The sequence below is a fragment of the Lagopus leucura genome, unplaced genomic scaffold (assembly GCF_019238085.1).
Source record: "Lagopus leucura isolate 7727_CA_CO unplaced genomic scaffold, USGS_WTPT01 Super-Scaffold_100030, whole genome shotgun sequence".
NCBI classification, from domain to species: Eukaryota; Metazoa; Chordata; class Aves; order Galliformes; family Phasianidae; genus Lagopus; species Lagopus leucura.
The window spans coordinates 1038902-1056644 of NW_024962281.1; the positions used below are offsets into that span (position 1 = coordinate 1038902).

The following is a 17743-nucleotide window of genomic DNA, read 5'->3' on the forward strand; positions in this document are numbered from 1 at the left end:
ATATGCCAAGAGAATAAACAGAAGGCTGATCTACCAAGTTTGGGCAAATGTGCCTCAGTGCTCCAGATTTTGTCCTGCGGGATGAACTCAGTAATTCCCTCTGCACACACGTATTTAAAAAGGAAGTTCCCACTGACCCCCATCTATCGCTCTGCCCAACTGCCTGGATGTCAGGAGCAGACATTTGTGAAGTTCAGCCTTGAAACAAAACTATGATTTAATCATTTCAAAAAGCAGACAGCTTACATGAGACCGAGAAAAACCCAGCGCTACCAAAATCTACGGCATTGCTGTCTCCTGAGCAGACAGAGAAAGAGATCAACGCTGCAAACCGGCCTGGGGATGGCAAACCTGGATACAAAAAGGAAGAGACAGACCCTGGAGTGGAGGAAGAGTCACATCTGCATCACGCCTTCCGTGCAGCTGCGATGAAATTCCTGCAGGAAACCTGCAATGGGGATCAAGAACCAGATGCAATCGAGCACCGAAACTCAATTAAACACTGATCTACAGCAAAAATTGCTACATAAGTGACATTTATTAATGTTCTGCTGTATTTACAGTTTTAACATAGTAAAACTCCGAAGTGAATTACCACTTGGCAGAAAGCACAAAAGTGGACATTAAATCTACATTTATAATGCATCAGAATCTCTGCTAACACAAATTATAAACGCAAGTTACAGGTACGTTAGGAGTTGTCTCAAAAGTCCAAAGCCAAAGGAAAAGAAGGCCTTTATTTTGCGAGATATTTTTTATACAAAGTTGCAGTGTGACCTTTCATCTTTACACTACCAACGTGTACTGTGAAAATCCCTAGTTAGTCCAAAAAGTAGGCAGTACGAAAGTATACTACAACACTGAGATACCAGAGGCTATTAAAAAATTAATACTTGTGCCACCTTCACAATAAGACTCTCCCACTTCATTACACCTCTCGGCTCCATGCTGCAGAGCCCAGCTTTCCCTCTCATGCAGGCAGCGCAGGCGGTGATGGCAGCAGAAAGGTGTGTAACCATAGCAATGCCATCACTTCAGCTTTGGAGATCATCCCTTCAGGGCAGTCAGCATTACTCACACTGCACACCACGGGCCAGAGTCCCAACCTGCTGCCAGGATGCAGAACGAAACAAAGCAAGCCTGTCCCCTGCTGGCTACGGGGCACAGCTCATGCTACCCAAACGACTACAGATACTAGATAAGGCTTCATTAGCACGTCACAGACTCGACTGCAATAGCTTTTGCAAACATTAGCCACTAACGATTTAATGATTACAGAATTCCGCATTAATTATTAAAATTTTACACCTAGAAACAAATAGAAAGAAATGCTTCTCCTTTTTTTTTTTTTTTCAACAGTACTTTATTTATTTCTTTTAAAGCAGGTGATTATTTTTTCTTCTGTCTCAGAGTCTTGATTCACTTCCTGCAGGTGTCCTGTCACTTCTTGAGGGAGAATTCACTCACACAGGAAGACATTTGCCAGAAAACATCTGTTGGAGAAGGATATCAAATATTGAACCTACAGTGAGATTGCTATTTCGGACAGCAGAAGGATGTGGCTCACAAAGAGCGCAGGATATCGGGGGGCTTATGAAGGAGCTCAGCACACAATGACAGGACTAAAACACAAGTGATCACTCAGCTCTGCCTTCTCCTCACGCCCTGCAGCGGAAAGCTGATCTGAGAACCAGGCAGCGAACATGCAAGTCTTCTGTGGTTTCCTCTCCTCAGAAGTTTGGATTAAAGATCCCCAGTGAAAGCATTTTAGCAGGCCATTTCCTCAGTATCTCCAAAGGAGTGCTTTCTGAAAGCTCTCAGGTGCCCAAAAATAAACGGACAAACAACAATTTAAAACAAAGACACCACACCTCCATCCTTACATGCAGGGAGTTAAGAAAAGTCTCCAAAATTATTTCAAATTCTGAATCATAGAATGACAGAATCAAATACAAGAAAGGCCTCTGGAACAAGAACGCTCCATGTGGTCCCTATGATAAATGAAAGTTTCAAGTTGAAGTAAAATGAAATTCAGTGAGAACAAGTGACAGGTGAACAGCTGATGCTTAAATACTGGCACTGTGTGAGCACACAGCCCAGGGAAGTGATGCTCATGGTGACTCAGCAGGAATTCCAGAGGATGTTACAAATCCTGGACGTCAACAGAAAAGCCCACTGTAAGCCAGTAACTTTGTTAAACAGAACAGGAACACAAATAAATGGGCTGAAGAGCTATTTTTACACACCATCCTCAGCAGGCAAAGCTGTGAAACGCTGCACAACGCTTGTTCCACATAAGGTGCTCCTGCTGCAGAACAGAAACTAAGCAGTCTTAAGCAATCTGCAGCTTCTAACAAAGGGAAAGCACATCTGAAACATTAAGCCTTGGTTTCAAATTCTGAACAATTTAATGAGCCCAATTTAAAGCTGGGCTTTGTTTGCTCTCCTCATACCGCTGTCCCAGCTGCAACTGCTTCAACCCCGTCTTGGGGAAATAGAGTGTGATTACAGAATTTCTGAAGGGAGCATCATGTTGCACCCACCATCTGGGAAGCAAACTATTCCGGGATTTCCTTCCCCTCAGGGAGGGACAGTTAATGCAAGGCCATTATCTGCTGTAAGCAGGAAATTGTGCTATAAGGGTTTGACTACTTAAGCCTTCCTTTAAAGTCCCATTAGGAAGGGAGCAATGTTCAAGCTCAGCCTTAAAGAAAAGACTTTCAGGCATTCAGGCTTTTGGAAAACACTCAGGTAGGGCAGTGCTCAAGTACACAGCAGTGGTTCTGAAAGAGAAACGGTGCACAAGAATTGAATTTCTTCATTAACTTGGCAGGAAATTCAAAGTACACACAAAATTCAGACAAGTTGTTCTTTTTGGTACACAAACCAGGCTGGCACAGCTTTCTAACCACATTTTGTGACCTTTGCTCATGCTTAGAACATACCACATGTTTCAGGCACGTCACTCACTCAGGAAGATGCCTGTCACAGCGCAAGGCCAAGATTCTGTTTGCACAAATCTAATGTAATGAACTCAAAATTCTTCAAAGGAAAAACCCAGCACAAAATGTCAGATATTCCTCTGCTCCCACCAACACAGTCTGGATGCTGTCCCTCTGCAGAAACAGGAGCTGTGTGTGGGATACCAAGAAATAACTGTTCCCTGCTGCCTTGCATTCTAAGAATTCTGATGCAAAGGAAAGTCACTAAATTAAGTTTAAAATGAAACAGAAAAAAAAAAAATCACGAAAGCAGAAAGTTTACCTTTAGTAAATAAAGAGAACTCTGGTTCTGGGGAGAGTGGAAAAAGTATCAGGCATCTTCCTAACCTTTGCATAATTAATAAATCCTCTGAGAAACAGCAGAAATCCTAGATGGAAGAAACACAATTGTGTAGTTAATAAAGATTTTGCTTCTGCAATTAGAGAAGCAGCAAATCAACTCACTGTTAATAACACAGAACCACCTGAGTTGCTGGGATGCACAACAGCTGTCTGATACAAGAACTTCTCTTGTACCACTGGTGCCTCCTCTTTCAATATTGTGCAACCTCAAAACCAAACTTCCCTCAGCCCATCACAAAACCTTTCATCCAAAATTAGATCTAGTCTTTGGATTAGATCTAGTCGCTTCCAATGGAGGGAAAAAAAATAATGAAAGAAAGATCACAACTCACTCAACAGCAGGCACAACATCACTTACTATAAATTGAAATATATTTTTCTCTTCTTTTTTCCTTCCAGTTGATAAATGAGACACCACCCCCCAGAGTTACAACAAAAAGACAGTGCTTATGTGGACCTCTAACACCCAGAATGCATGCAGGAAGATCACCCTGAGGGTTACATCTTGGTCTTACATCTGCACATACATATTTTAGTAGCCAGTACTGCTATGCTTCCAAAGGGCCTCAGTGCACCTTACAGAGTTCTAAGTATGCACTCCTTCCCCCAGAACAAAACACTTACCTAGTACAAGGAACACCCACCAAAGCCAATACTGGCCATCAAAGTAACCAGGAAAATAGGTGGAGAACTGGGGAAAGAAAAAAAATAATCGCACAAGTTAGAGCACACGGCAGTGTCTGCACCTAAATCTATTTTCAAGCTGCCTGCATATGCAGTCCCTAGTAAGGAAAATAACACGAAGAACAGCTTCTTGCCACCTGTGCCACAAGCGTGTCACACCAGAGGGCACCAGCGAGCCGCTGCAGCCATGTGACAGCACCACTGCGCTTCCTCCAGCAGGAAAACAAACCTCCAGAGCCCTGTCTCTCTTCCCATCGGTTGTGACCACAGTGACCTCACGCTTCAGAGAAATCACATTTCCAAAGTAGCACCTAAAGAGCATCACACGAGTGAGATGCACCACTAAGCTGAGTGCAGGGCTGGCTTTATCTGGATGCTGTTCCATGAAGGTCGGATCGCTGCCATGCCCAGCACACAAACATTCCTGATGTGGCAGATATCCTCGGGGGTGCAGTTTGCCACCTCCTTTATTACGGTAATGATCCCACCATATGAACTCATAAACCAGACAGAACGACAGTAAAGCTCTGTCCTCAGTGAACAAGAAGCTGAAAATCCATTTCAGTGTAAAAAATAAAAAGTTAAATTTGCCAGAAATAACATTTACATTTAAGTGAAACAAAAATGAGTCAGGAAAAAACAAGCAGTACCAGTACGTGTTTCTGCACAGCTTACCCTGACAATAAGGATCCATTTGATGAGAGACAGCCCGAATCCAGAGATGGCTCCATACCGCCCTGCAGCTGAAGTAGTCAGACAGAAAGACAGGAAAAATCCAATCCAGTTGAAGAGGAATGCCACTAAGAAAGGAAGAGAAAAGCAGCAGATCAAGTCCTCTTTATATTCCAAGAAGGGGAAAAAAAAAAAAAAAAAGCACAAAAACCTTAAAATTGGCACAATTTTTTTTTTTTGGTGCCTCATAAACCTAAGTGTGAAAACAACACCAGCTATTTTGGGCTGCTGACTTACAAAAATAAGCTGCACCATGTACTTACTGAAGAAAGTTAGCATGAAAATGCCATCATTTCCTATCCTCAGCTGGTCACTGTCATCAAAGTCATCCCGTGTCACAAAGTCCTCCTCCTGCAAATCAAAGGGAAAGGCAACACAAATGCATTCAAGTCAGCCCAATCCGTACAGCAAACCCACATCTGCACCTGCTTCTGCAAGACAGGGTCAGCAAAGCACACAGCCCTCAGAGCAGTGTGCAATAGAGGGATACAGAGTGCTCAGTTCACACTCAAAGAAACTCCTTTTGGGGAAGATATTCCTAAATCTCAGAAGACTACAAGTGCAAGCAGAGAAAAACCCCAAGGCATGCTATATTAAATCCTTAGCAGTGTTTTCTATATCTTAATACAGGCATGTCCTTGTCCTCGCTAAAAGAATTCCCCCACTCATCAGAAAAATACACTTCTCGTCTCAATGAGTAATTTGGCTTTCATAAAGAACTATAAGGAACTGTGGGCATTTAATGTTATTAGGGGTGGGGGACCATGATGAACAAAAGGTAGTGTTGACAAAGGAAATTTAAAAAATGAAAAACATGTAGTCTGATAGGGGGAATGGTTTTCTCACCCTTGCATCAGCTAGACTGCCCTGTGGTAAAGTCAGCTCAGTAAGCAGCAGGAGCACTGAGAGTATATACATGAGATGGCTGAATAATTAATCCTGAATTCCTTTAAAAATAAAAAGCCCACACAACAGTGCGTGGAGATACAGCACACCACCTCTGTCAGCTTGCCAAACTAACCTGGACAGCATTACTTCATAGCTGCCCAGAGGAGAATTTAAAACCTCACACCTCAGAACTCTTGGGAGCACGTAATACCACTGCCCTAAAAGGCCGAGGAACAAGAGGCAGGACACTTGATAAGCAGGACTTAAAGAGAAATCCTACACAGGAGATGTGAAGGATCCAGGCAGCCAAGTGTACTCACTCTTCCAGGAACCAAGGGAATTGTGGCTTCAGCCTTGGTTCTCTCTGCCTCATCGTAACTAGGCAGCGTTGTGGCCACGTTGTAAGATGGAGGCTTCGGAAATCCTGACTCATCCTTGTAGTCAAAATAAGCTGCAAAGCAAAAGTTATACAACAGGTAACCTGTGTGCTCCCCAACTCCACGCTGGGAACAAAAAGCATTTCAGAAGCCCTCAAAAGACCTCAGGATCCCGACTGTTAAGCTCTCACCCCCTCCCCACCCTTTTAGCCTCCTGCCATCCCAGAATACAAAGTGAAAGACACAGGAACATCTTATCTCATACAAAGTAATACGCAGAGCACTACTTCAACAAGCCCAGCTCTACTTATTTTTAAAGCAATGACACATGCATCTCTCCTTCAGTAAAACAGAAGCAGTTTTATTTATGAATCCCAAACAGTCTGAGTCAAAAGAAGAATCGCTCCGAGCCTCAGATTGCTGGCAAGCAATGTTTCCAGAGAAAGACTCCTAACAGTTTTTTTGACGCAGGGAATGGACTGGGACAAAAACCAAAGCACATTTCTGAGCCCCAATCTCTTAGGTACACCAAGGAATCAGAACTAATCGGGGCATCTTCACAATGAGCGTGCTGAGGCAGGATATCCAACAGTCAGCTTTAGAAACAGCCCTCCAACTTCTAGCCAAAGCTGGCTGGCTACTGGAAATACTGACTCGCATCTGATTCACAAGTCTTCTGTAAAATCGACTACAGAAGTTCTGGAGGGGAAAAATGAAAAGATTTACCTAAGTTAAAGCACACCGATACAGAACCAGCACAAAGAAAACCTCTTTTGCTCAAAGCTATTAGTGAGCTATATGACAGTATGATGATTCAGAAGCATAACCTTATGACCAAGTTCTTAGTTACTGAAAACTGCAGAAATCATGAATTCTTTAATCCCTTTTAAGTAACAAATCCTTTTTGGAAGGAGTACAGTAGCCAAATAACAAGAGGGAACCACAAAGCCTCGCAACACTTTGATCTTAACTGCCTTCAATCAACTCAGAACACTGTGCAATGTAACTGAACAGCACTTTACAGGATGACATCAGATGAATGCAGCCAAAATGCACATTCTAAACCACAATAGTGCCTCTGGATCAATTCTGATCCTTCGTCGCCTTGGTAAGGATAATGCAATGCCATCTGTCAATGCAGAGAACAATTAAGGAGGTAAGAAAGAACAGAGCAAACCCAACTCCTTCCTCTCCGCCGCACTTACCTGTATTCTCTGCAGAAATGCTGCTGTAGGGCGGAGGGGCATCACTGACCACTGGTGCAGCCTCACTTGGCTCCTCTTCATTCTGCAGCTGAACAGACCACACAAGAGAGGTTAAACGGGTGCCCCACGGTCTGTGGAACTGCCCCCCGAGTTTTAAGTGCACATGGCAGCCTCTTCTGGAACAAGACAGCTCTGTGGCATCGTGGAGCATTCCAGCAGTTCCTCGCTTTGCTCCAAAGAGCTCCCAGTTGATCTAAAAGCACATTAAAATGATTTCACGTCCTCACACACCTATCAGTACCTCTCCATTTCCCCAGCACTTCCCAAGGATCCTCAGCTCACACCGTTTAAGAGCTGCAACTGCATCTGCTTTAGCTGAGGAAATAACAGGAGACAAAAGATTGCACTGCTGCCCCTGGTTTGTAGCAGATACAAGGCGCATGTAAATATGACTCTTGCAATTTTTCCTCACCCCTTCACAATGTATGACTTCAGAGAAGACGGTGTGCTTTGTGCACCGTGCTTCCCACATTCCCACAGCTTGGTATAAATACCCCTGCAGCTTATCAGCAGTGCAGCATCCCCTGCATGACCCAGGTATGCCAACTCCAGCTTTGATCAGAGAAGCTGACGAGGGCAAACCAGATGGGCTGAAAACAGAACACACCAGAACAGAGCTTACAAATCAGCTGCTACCTGATTTATTTTTCTTGTTCCACTTCTCATCAACAAAGAAATTAACTCTTTACACAGAAAGACAATTCATTTCAGAAAAGCATGTTGGGACTGAGCCCTCACAGGGAGATGCCATCACTGCTACTCCAGTGCTAAGCAACAGCAGCTCCTGCCATAACATCTTCAGCCACTCCTCCTGCACACTGGCACTAATGTTCTTGAAGCCATTTGCTCTCTTCTCTTTGGAGAGACACTTCTGGCACCTTCTGAAGTTGGCACTCAAGTCCTTGCCAAGCATTTACTGCTCAGGGAGCTGGTAGTTCTGTTTTGCTTGTACAGCTTACCAGGAAAACAAGAAAACAGCCCACATGCGTACAAGGAGGTCTCACTTACACCTAACTGCACTGCACCTTCTTTTTCCTTTCAATAGCTCAGATCAAAGGCTCAGACTGCATCCACGTCCTCGGTGAAAGTCAAAGCCCAAACCTCCTCAGTTAGATGCAATCCATTGGACACCTGCTTCCCAACAGCTGCATGAACTGTATGACACCCATCCCAGTGAGCAGGAGAGCATCCATTGCTGGGCCTTCCCAGCCACCAACTGACAGCTGCAGCACCCCCTGCATGAGCCAGGTATGCCAACTCCAGCTTTGATCAGAGAAGCTGACGAAGGCAAACCAGATGGGCCAGCTGCACACTCGTGTGCACATGGAACAATTAACCAAGGGTCCAAGGGCTGCTGCCACCTCCCCACTGACTGCTGTGTCATGCAGGAGAAGGCGAGCTGGCCTTACTGCTAGCTCCAAACCACCACAGGTCAAGTAATGACATCAAACACGCAGTTACTTCTACTTCGTAAAATTGAGCTAGAGGCTCTCTAAGGTAAGCAGTTATAGGAAACAGATTTGCCTTTTAATGGACAAGGTACACAAATGCCTTCCAGCCTTTTTAATGATTCCAGGCATCTAAAATTCAACTAAGTGCTTATTAGCAAAACAGTGAGGGTTCATGTGACAGGAAGAATGAATCACCAGGTCTCACGTGGCACAACACGGCCCTGCTGCTCTCGCCTTGCATTTTCCACCCAGGCTGAGGCGGGCACCCAGCACCCAGCACTGTGCTGTGGGGGGGCTGCAGGCAACCTCCCTCTGTGCCGCTGCTGGGAGCCTTCAGATCCCAGAGAATCTGACTGAGGCCGGGTTTGAACACAGCCTGTTTTGCTGAGGCTGCCAGGTGTTCTTTCTTTGCTCCTCAGATGGAGCTCAGCTTTTAAAGTGTGAGTCTCCCATTTGCTGCATTGAAAGTAGGCCGTATTTACACAGTGCGCGCACTTATTAAAACAAGAGCTTGGCTGAGATTAGTTTTTCATCTGATTACCAAATGCCAGGAAGTTGTCCCTGAGTCTTACCCTGTTCCATCAGACATTTACTTCCCAACCAACAAAAGCCACCAGCAGTGCAGCTCTGAGCGGGGTGCTGCTGCTGCCCCACTTTGCCAGTGCAGAAACGTGCAGCACAGCAGCACTAAAGTTCTAAACTTAAAGGACATTTTTAAATGTTTCCATGCAAGTTTGTTTCCTCTTCCAAACTCCGTACGCTCAGCACGCTGCCTGCTGGCATTGCTTTGCATCTTTATTAATGTTTGCATGCAGCCCATTCCCAGCTTTGTCTCAGCCATGCAGTCAGCAATGCATCGGCTCAGCAGTGCTCACTGCAGTTCAGTTCTGATTCGTGTGCTGGCACACCAGGTAGTGCTGCACAAAATCCTACTGAGGATCCAAGTGAAGGCAACCCTGATCAGGTCTCATTTTGGTTGTTACTATGGTTTCTGTGGGATTTCAGAAAGGCAGCTAATTAGGTTAACAACAAGAAAAGAATCAATATAGATATATATATATGTTTTAAAGGTGGCAGGGTTGATTTTTCAGAATGATGGAATCACAACCTCTGCAAACCAATACGAGCAATGTTAAATGCTAACTAGATGATCGTTAAGGTCCCTTCCAACCTAAGACCAAAAAAAAAAACCAAACAAAAAACAACCACCTACATCATTCCTGAAATAGGAAGTACTCCAGCAGGTCAACTTTCTAATCCCATTGCAACGCCCCTTACTTTTCTCCTTTTGTATCTTCAGCCTTTGGGACACAAATAAAAGCTGCTGCCCAGCCCAAAGAAGATACCTCCTTTTATTCAGCTACATTTCCCCTGACTCTGATTGGAAATCCTGACTTTCACCCAATCCAGTTTTAGGTTCCTCTAACTTCATATCAGCTTACAATCAGCAGGAGTAACGACAAGCCATTAGACAAGCCAACCCACACACACCAACCCTCGGCAGCCCTCTCCTGGAGAAGCAGGTAACTCTTCTCCCCAAAGCTCTGGCAGGTCACTGACCTGCATTACAGCAGTGCACAGAGCTGCTTGTTACACTTGCACCCAGAGGTGCACACCACAAGGACACAAGGCCCTTCCCTCACGCTGCTGTTCAGGCTGCACAGCTGTGCCTTGCACCACTGCATGCATCCAGCACTGCTCAGCACAGCTGCTGCCCTCCGAAATACCATCCACGGCCTCCAGGGAGCTGCTCCTCACCGACTCACCACAGAAACGCCCCCAGTGCTGCGAAGCACTGCTCCCATTCCCCCACCTCTGCTCACCCAGAGCACTGTGCTGCTTTGCCCAAGCTACCAACAAGCACATCAGGCAGAACACACCTCTGCTGGGACCGTCCTCTGTCTGTGTACTCGATGGCTGAAGCCATCACAAGAAGCTGGTTTCCATCTTAGGGAGCCGGAGTTACCTTTCATGCACCTACCAAAGCACAAAGCCCTGCTGCAATTTTTAGGACCACACTAACATCCTCCTGGACGCTAACAGGTCACAGAAAGAATTCAGCCTAAGAGTCCAGCAAAATACTGATACCTAAGATAATATTTAAAACAGACTTCTGCCTGCAAGGCTGCATTCTGCTGCTGCACAAGTTTTGCAGTGATACTGCTGGTATAGCACTCTCTTTCCCAAGTCCTTTAACCTTTAGAGAATGAATTTATTTTAATTCTACAGCTACACAGAATCACCAAAATCTTGCAAACCCACCTGAGAGGTGTGGTTGCCTGCAGAAGGTGCTGTTTCAGAACAAAGCAGTGCCTATCTACCAAGAGCCAGCTGGAACAAGTGCTGCGTTGCACAGAGGCAGCACAGCTTCACCCCAAATCCTGGCTCCCACCGGGTGCAGAGCAACGCGAGCAGTGGTGTGAGAAAACTGTGACTCATTTCTGTAAGACTCTACTGCTCTTATGGCCAAAGAACACCTCAGTTCTATTCATCTACGTGCACAAAAGGGAAAAAAGAAAACAACCTGCCCTTTCTTTATCTCCTTACCATTCTTACCAATTGCAGGTATCTTCAGGCAGCACATCTTCTGCAAGCACCAAACAGCTCCCAAGGAAATGAATAGCCAGGATACCACTAATTCTATCTGCTAATGTTTCAAGATATGGGATATTCTGCACACCCACCGCAACTGAAAAATCAAATACGAGCCTAATGTAAGCACTAGCTGGCAACTGATGTCTCCTTTCCTATTTCACTTCAGTCTTCCCAGGCAGAACGCAAGCACTGCAGTCCTCCATGGATTCCAAACGTACTCTCCTATCTTAGGCAGCATATTTCTTCTGCAGTTCCACCAAAGGAAAGCCAAACAAACGGAGAAATCTTTCTTTACATTTCCCATAGACACCTCCCATAACAAAATGATTCATGATCCATGTAGGCCTCCAACAAGTGGAACTGGAAGAAATACCACTTAAAAAGGAGTATGTTAGTATTATTTAACACACCCACCATTTTCTAGGTGGGTTTACATTACTCATATACATCACATATATCTTCAAATGCCTCCAGTAAAAAGCAGTTAACACAGAGTGTAAATAAACCTATTAAAAGCCTAAGTATTTTTTCCAGAACAGAGACTACTTTCAGCTCTAAGCACAAAACACAGCTCTGCCACTGAACTCACAGTCCAGGGGATACGCTGAAAAGGCTTTAAGCCACCTAAACCCAGCAACACCCTGCACAGCCTTCCGAAAAGCGAGTCCAAACTGCAACGCCATCAGCCCCAGTCCTTCTGGGACACAGACTGCTGCGTGCTGCAGCCTGCCCCGCTCCCCAGCACCCCATCCCACCTCTCTGCCCTGCACCGAGGGACAGAACCAGCCGCCTGCTGCTGCCCAGCTCCACACCCCCAGCACAGCAGGGCACACCTCCTTCCATGGGTTTTGCCTTAGCTTCGTCTGCGCTCCCTCAGTGCGCTCAGCCAGACCACCGCAGCACTCAGAGGCGTAATCGCAGGCTATTTTCTGTTAGATTACCTAATGCCTGAATAAAGCACGAGGGCTGAAGATTACAGAAAACTGGCTTCAGAAAATAAACCCTGTGCCGTAAGCACCTCTTTAACACAGCTCGTACAGAGGAACAGACACAGGTGGTGGAACAGGCTGCGGGGGGGTGCACAGCCCGTGCGCCCACACAGGCCTGCAAGGAAGAACACACGGGTTTTGAACTCAGATGCTCATTTATTTCTGCTGCCCTCTGTGCTCAGTATCCTTTTCTCTGTTTTTTTGAGAACGCACACACTCAGGGGATCCCAGCTCTCATGCTCTGTTCCCACACACGCGGATCCACGCACAAAACCCTCATGGAGATGGACGTTAAGCTGCCATGCAGACAGGGCAGCACATTCAGCTGCAGGCGAGCTGCCCAATGATGGGTCAACTGCCACCGATGCATCACCCCCTCCCAAAAATAAAAGTTCAAGATTGATAATTTTCAGTTCTCTTTCACTGCTTCATACTCCAGTAACTCAAAAGATTAAATGAGCGTATTGGTAATTTCCACACACTGCCTACACTTACAGACCCTGCATTCAGCTCCAGCCCTTACAGCTATCAATCCTTTACAAAAACTTCTCTGGCAGAAATTTTAGTTAGACATCTGTACATGCAGTGAGATTCAGTATCTAAAAACCACAACATGTTCACATTGGAGAGGTTCTCCCACCCCCTCTAAACATCAGCTCTACATCTCCAGTTTCACAGCATGCAGGGATTCTCTGGAGCAGGGCAAGCATGAGGAACCAATAACGTGCTTGACAACAGCACAAATACCAGAGTTCTGACAGAGGGCAAGGGGGGAAAAAAAAGCAACTTTTAAACAGTCCAGCGAAGTAATTCCATCTGTATGTTTCTCATTCTGCAATCAATTACAGCTGTCTTTCCCTGGGACCTCGTCTTTAGCAGAACAAATCCTCTGGGGCGCAGGCTGCCTCTCTAATCTCTGCTGTTCCACGCAGAGCTGCGCTCTACAGCAGTAACAGGGTCTGTTACATGTCTGCCCCACGTGTGAGTGAGATCTGGTGAAATGACAGCTTTCCACATTTCTCTTAAGGGAATCAGCAGCGTTCTTATCAGTCAGGTCTGGAGTGTCACCGAGAACAAGGCAGCATAAGCTGAACGATGCTCCTGTCACATATCTTCATGAACTCAAGACGACAGGACACAAAACCAGACCCCTTTGTAATTGACATTTACGAGGAGGATTCTCAGGGCTGACAGACAGGCAATTAGCAAAGAAACCCGGTTATTTGTAGCCAACATGGCTGAGAAGAGCAACAAAGAAAGAGATTTGTCTCCGTGAGTGAAGACATTTGTGTTCTACTGGAAAAAAACAGCAAGTTTTACTTAACTTTTACAAATCTAGCATGCCAAAACCAGTGATGTCCAGCTGCAAGGCCGAGCCCAGCACTCTGTCCTACGAGAAGCCGCACCCGGTATTCTGAGGAGAGCACACAGCCACCAAACGGCACCAGCACACAGCCACAGCCCAGCGGCTTCTCCGAGGAGCACCAACAGCAGGTGCCCACACTTCTGGGGCACTTCTCCCCCTCACTGCGAGCTGGGAGGTCTCCGCTCCGCAGCCCGCAGCACAGGGCCGGGCTCACGCCGCCCGCTGCTGCCTGCGGCTGGGATGGGCTCCCGTCCTACGGGAGGCAGGGAAGGAAGAACGCACCGAGCGCACCCGGGAGCTCCGCAAGCACGCAATCCGGCCTAGGGGGATTTCAACGCGGGCCGAGAGCACCGCGCCGAGCACGAGAAACAAAATTAACGCTCACTCCAAGACGGTACGGAACGACCTCACCGCCGGGAAGCACCCGCGCGGAGCCGGCCGGCCGCAGCACGGCGGAAGGGCGGCATCCCGGCAAGGTCACCGCCGTGCCGCCAGCAGCGCGGGGAGGGGCGGCGCTCCGCCGCCAGCAGCCCGGCCGCGCCGTGCCGCGCCTCGCCCTGCAGGGGCCTCCGGAGCCCGGATCGGCGCCGAGGCCCCGCGCTCTCCTTACGGCCCCCCCCCGCAGCCTCCCGCGCGGCCCAAGGAGCCCCTGCGCCGCTCACCTGCTGGTAGCGGCCGCTGCCGGGCTCGGCGGCCGCCATGGCGCTGGGAGGACGAGGGCTGAGCGGGCGGCGGGGGCTCGGCGCTGCCCGGCCGCCTCCCGACGGGCGCTGCTGAAGCGGAGGCCGCGCAGCCGGGGCCTCTTCGCTGCGGCTCCGCTCCCGCCCTCCCTCCGCCCGTCACGCTCGGTCGCGCCCTCCTCCCGCCCCGCCCCGCCCCGCCCCGCCCCGCCCCGCCGGCAGCCGGAGGCCTCGGGCCCGAGAGGAACCGGCGGCCCCGCTGGGCCTGGCGGTGCTGCGGTTGCTGTGCGGAGATTTCCACAGCTAGCGATCCGAAATTCACGGCGCCCCACGCTGGAGATGGGCGCCGCCTTCACGGCCCGCTGGGAGCAGGCTGTGCGAACTGCTGCCCTGGGGCTGGGCACAGAATCACGGAACGGCGAGTTGGAAGGGACCCGTAAGGATCGCCCAATTCACCCCTGGGGCCGCACGGGGCCGCCCAAAGCCGAGCCCTGTGTGGAGAGCGCTGCCCAAACTCTCCCTGAGCTCGGCAGCCCCAGTGCCATCCCACGCCCCGTCCCAGGGCTGTACCGCCCTCTCCGTTAATGTCCGTGTCAGTTCCCAACGTGATGTCCTCCCAGCTGCTCCCAGCACACACACATGTGGCACTGCAGCAGAAGCTACCCCGAAATGCTGGCCAGCTGCTCAGGAGGTGCCGCGAAATCCCGAATATCCACATCAAGCAGATGGTGCTGCAGACCCAAAGCCTCCCAGAGTAAGCACTCGTCTGAAATCACGCTGGGTTATACATTTGTTTATTCTGATTTTTTTTTATTATTTTTTTTTTTTTTTTTTTTTTTTTTTTTTTGCATTTAATGTTACATGGGTTGAAGGATTTTCACCCTTGTTCTGTGCTTGCACAGTTCATCTGTGGTTGGACTTGTGCAGAACCACCCTCATCTGTCCCTAAGGTTGATAAGACTTAAATATATCTGCTTTAGGATAAGGAGGGCTGAATCAGCCCTGCTGGGATTCTGAGCTGCCAATTCAGAGAAAGAGTTTAAATCTGAGGACATGGTCCTGAACTGCAAACTCTGTCATAAATGAATGATTACAGCTCTGTGTTCAGTACCATGCTCAGGCTGGGATCTGTTCTGTATTCCTCACAGGACTGGATAGCTCACCCTAGCCCTAAAGAGATGGGTGAACATCGCCGTTCTCCTAAGGGACAGACAGGAATTGTAAAGGACTTTAGCCAAGAAGAACCTCCAAGAGAGGCTCCTGAGAAATGCTGTAGGCATGAGGAGAATGCAAGTTTCTTGCAAGAAAAACACCTTTGAAGGAGTTGGAGTGAGAGCTGAAGGCACTGTCACACTGTTTCCCCTTTCCACAAGATTCACAGTTTGCACTGAGAATCTCCTTTGCACTAAGAAGCTGTCCTGATTACGTGCGTGGATTTGCTGTCGAGGTAGGATTATATCCCTAAGTATAGCTACAGCCACAGCGGTAATTAGCTGTACACTGATTGACTTGGACATCTGAAAGACTAAAACCAGACACAACCTGTGCATACCCTCAGAAAAGATGCTGGACAGTATCCCAAAGAGATGGTGAAACAGTTTGTGCCACAGTCATTAGCCAGAGGCATATCACCCCCTAATTAGGCCAACTAGCCTGAGCACGGCTGACATGGGGAGCTGATGGCAATTTCTTCCAGCTGCTCTCTGTGTGTTTGTTTTATTTTACAAGGGACAGCAGCTAAGATGATGCTGTGGTTACAGTGCATGACTGGTTCTGCTTTCATTTCCTGCATGGTTTTAGGCAAATCACTTCATACCTCTGCATTTTCTAAATCTTCCTCCAATACAAAATGTCTTCTCTCCCAAGAGATGCTCTGAAGCTTGAAGTCATTGCTTTTCAGTGACTTCCGTGTGGGATATGCTGTGAAAGCATTTGAAACCAATTGAAAATGTTAGAGGGCTGCAGTATGGTGAGTCCCCTGAAACCCCTATGCTCCACAAGCGTTACTTTGATTATGGTGTATGACTGAACAACAAAGAGGGCACTTTTAATCTATGCTTTCTAACAATATTGAACAAACTAAATGATAAAGCTTGGGGGGAGGTGGGGGGGAGGGCTAAGCTAGACTTGTTTAAATAAGGAATAAGCAAGACATTAAAACTTAGCTCTTCCTTGCTATCTTTATAGCAATAAATGATTCACCTAAGAAAAAATTGAAGACAAATGTTTGCGTGAGTTAATGGATCAAATGATACCTCTGAAGCTCTCCACTGTAATAGCTTAATCATCTGCAAGCAGGCTGCAACTGGCAGGCTGAGAAAAAATGGTGGCAGAGTGTTGTTCATGTAAATAAAGCCTGCACTGTCTGCCATTACAGAGCTGGCCTCAAGGAAGATGGAAACTTCACCAGGAGTCTCATCCAAAGACTGCTGGCATCAGCAGAAACTTCACTGTGCTGCCCAAAGACACGCAGTGGAGTGCTGTGAGCTGTATTCTTCAGTGCCAGCAGCTGCTGGTAGTGCTCATTGGCTCTGGAATCTGGGCAATGGTGGGAGGAGCTGGGCAGCAAGCAGGGCTTGTGGAAAAGGGCAGCTCCCTGCAGGTCCATCCACCCGGGAATACAGTTTCTCCTTTCCTCATAAACAGGAGAGTGAAGGCAGGTGAGATGCGCAGGAGCAGGAAATGCTGGCAGATGGTGGGCATTTAGGAGCTGCTTTAATTATGGGAATTGAAGAGAAATTTATGCACATAAAATTTTAATTGTTGCTTTTTTTAGAAGGGGAAAAAAAAAAAAAAAAAGCTAACAGTGCTCAAAAGCCGCCCCTGATAGCAAAAGCTCTGGTCTGTGTGAACTGCTGACTCTAATCACTTCAAGGCAGAGAAAAAGAAAATGCTGTGCTTGTTAGAACCCCCTGGTTCTGCAGGGAAGTGTTTGTTTCCTTCCATCTGCTGCTTTTGCTGGGAAGGAAAATCAGCTTGTTCAGACACCAGGAAGTTCTTCAACATTTCAACAGCGAGCTGAGAATGCAGAAACAGCAACACGCATAAATAATCATACCTAAAAATATCCCGCATTCCAGTCACACGTATAACCCAGCCCTGGAGCCATTTCCTCAGCATCAGCAGGCTGCCTGAAGCACGCAGATCCATGGGACGTGGGCAGGACAGGGCAGCTGTGGCAGCACATGCACGTGCCTGCCTCTCGCGCACTGTTGTGGTTTTTTCCTCCCAACAAAACATATTTTTTTTGTTTGGTTGGTTGTTCTTGGGTTTTTTTTGTTGTTTTTTTTTTTTTTTTTTTTTTTTTACTGGGATGACTCTGCTGTCTTTGTGCACTGCTCCTGCCAAAGCTGCTTGCAAAGGGGGTCAGAG

General features: G+C 47.3%; 1 protein-coding gene across 1 annotated transcript; it reads right to left on the reverse strand.

The window, feature by feature from the left end:
• Nucleotides 1-519: 519 nt before the first annotated feature.
• Nucleotides 520-14431, reverse strand: NDFIP1 (Nedd4 family interacting protein 1). The gene is made up of 8 exons (XM_042881684.1): nucleotides 14354-14431; nucleotides 7231-7318; nucleotides 5969-6099; nucleotides 5024-5111; nucleotides 4704-4828; nucleotides 3969-4035; nucleotides 3265-3370; nucleotides 520-1493 (listed from the first exon to the last, which is right to left on the reverse strand). The coding sequence occupies exons 1-7, from the start codon at nucleotides 14390-14392 to the stop codon at nucleotides 3267-3269; spliced, it is 642 nt and encodes a 213-aa protein (XP_042737618.1). The 5' UTR covers nucleotides 14393-14431; the 3' UTR covers nucleotides 520-1493; nucleotides 3265-3266.
• Between the last annotated feature and the right edge of the window lie 3312 nt (nucleotides 14432-17743).

Bases quoted from the DNA above. Each gene is read 5' to 3' on its own strand.
- NDFIP1 (XM_042881684.1), bottom strand. From the start codon at position 14,392: ATGGCGGCCGCCGAGCCCGGCAGCGGCCGCTACCAGCAG. The intron at 4,036-4,703 runs GTAAGCTGTGCA...TTCTTTCCCCAG, and splicing joins AATGGATCCTTATTGTCAGG to TTCTCCACCTATTTTCCTGG. The intron at 3,371-3,968 runs GTAAGTGTTTTG...TCTTCCATCTAG, and splicing joins GTGGGTGTTCCTTGTACTAG to GATTTCTGCTGTTTCTCAGA.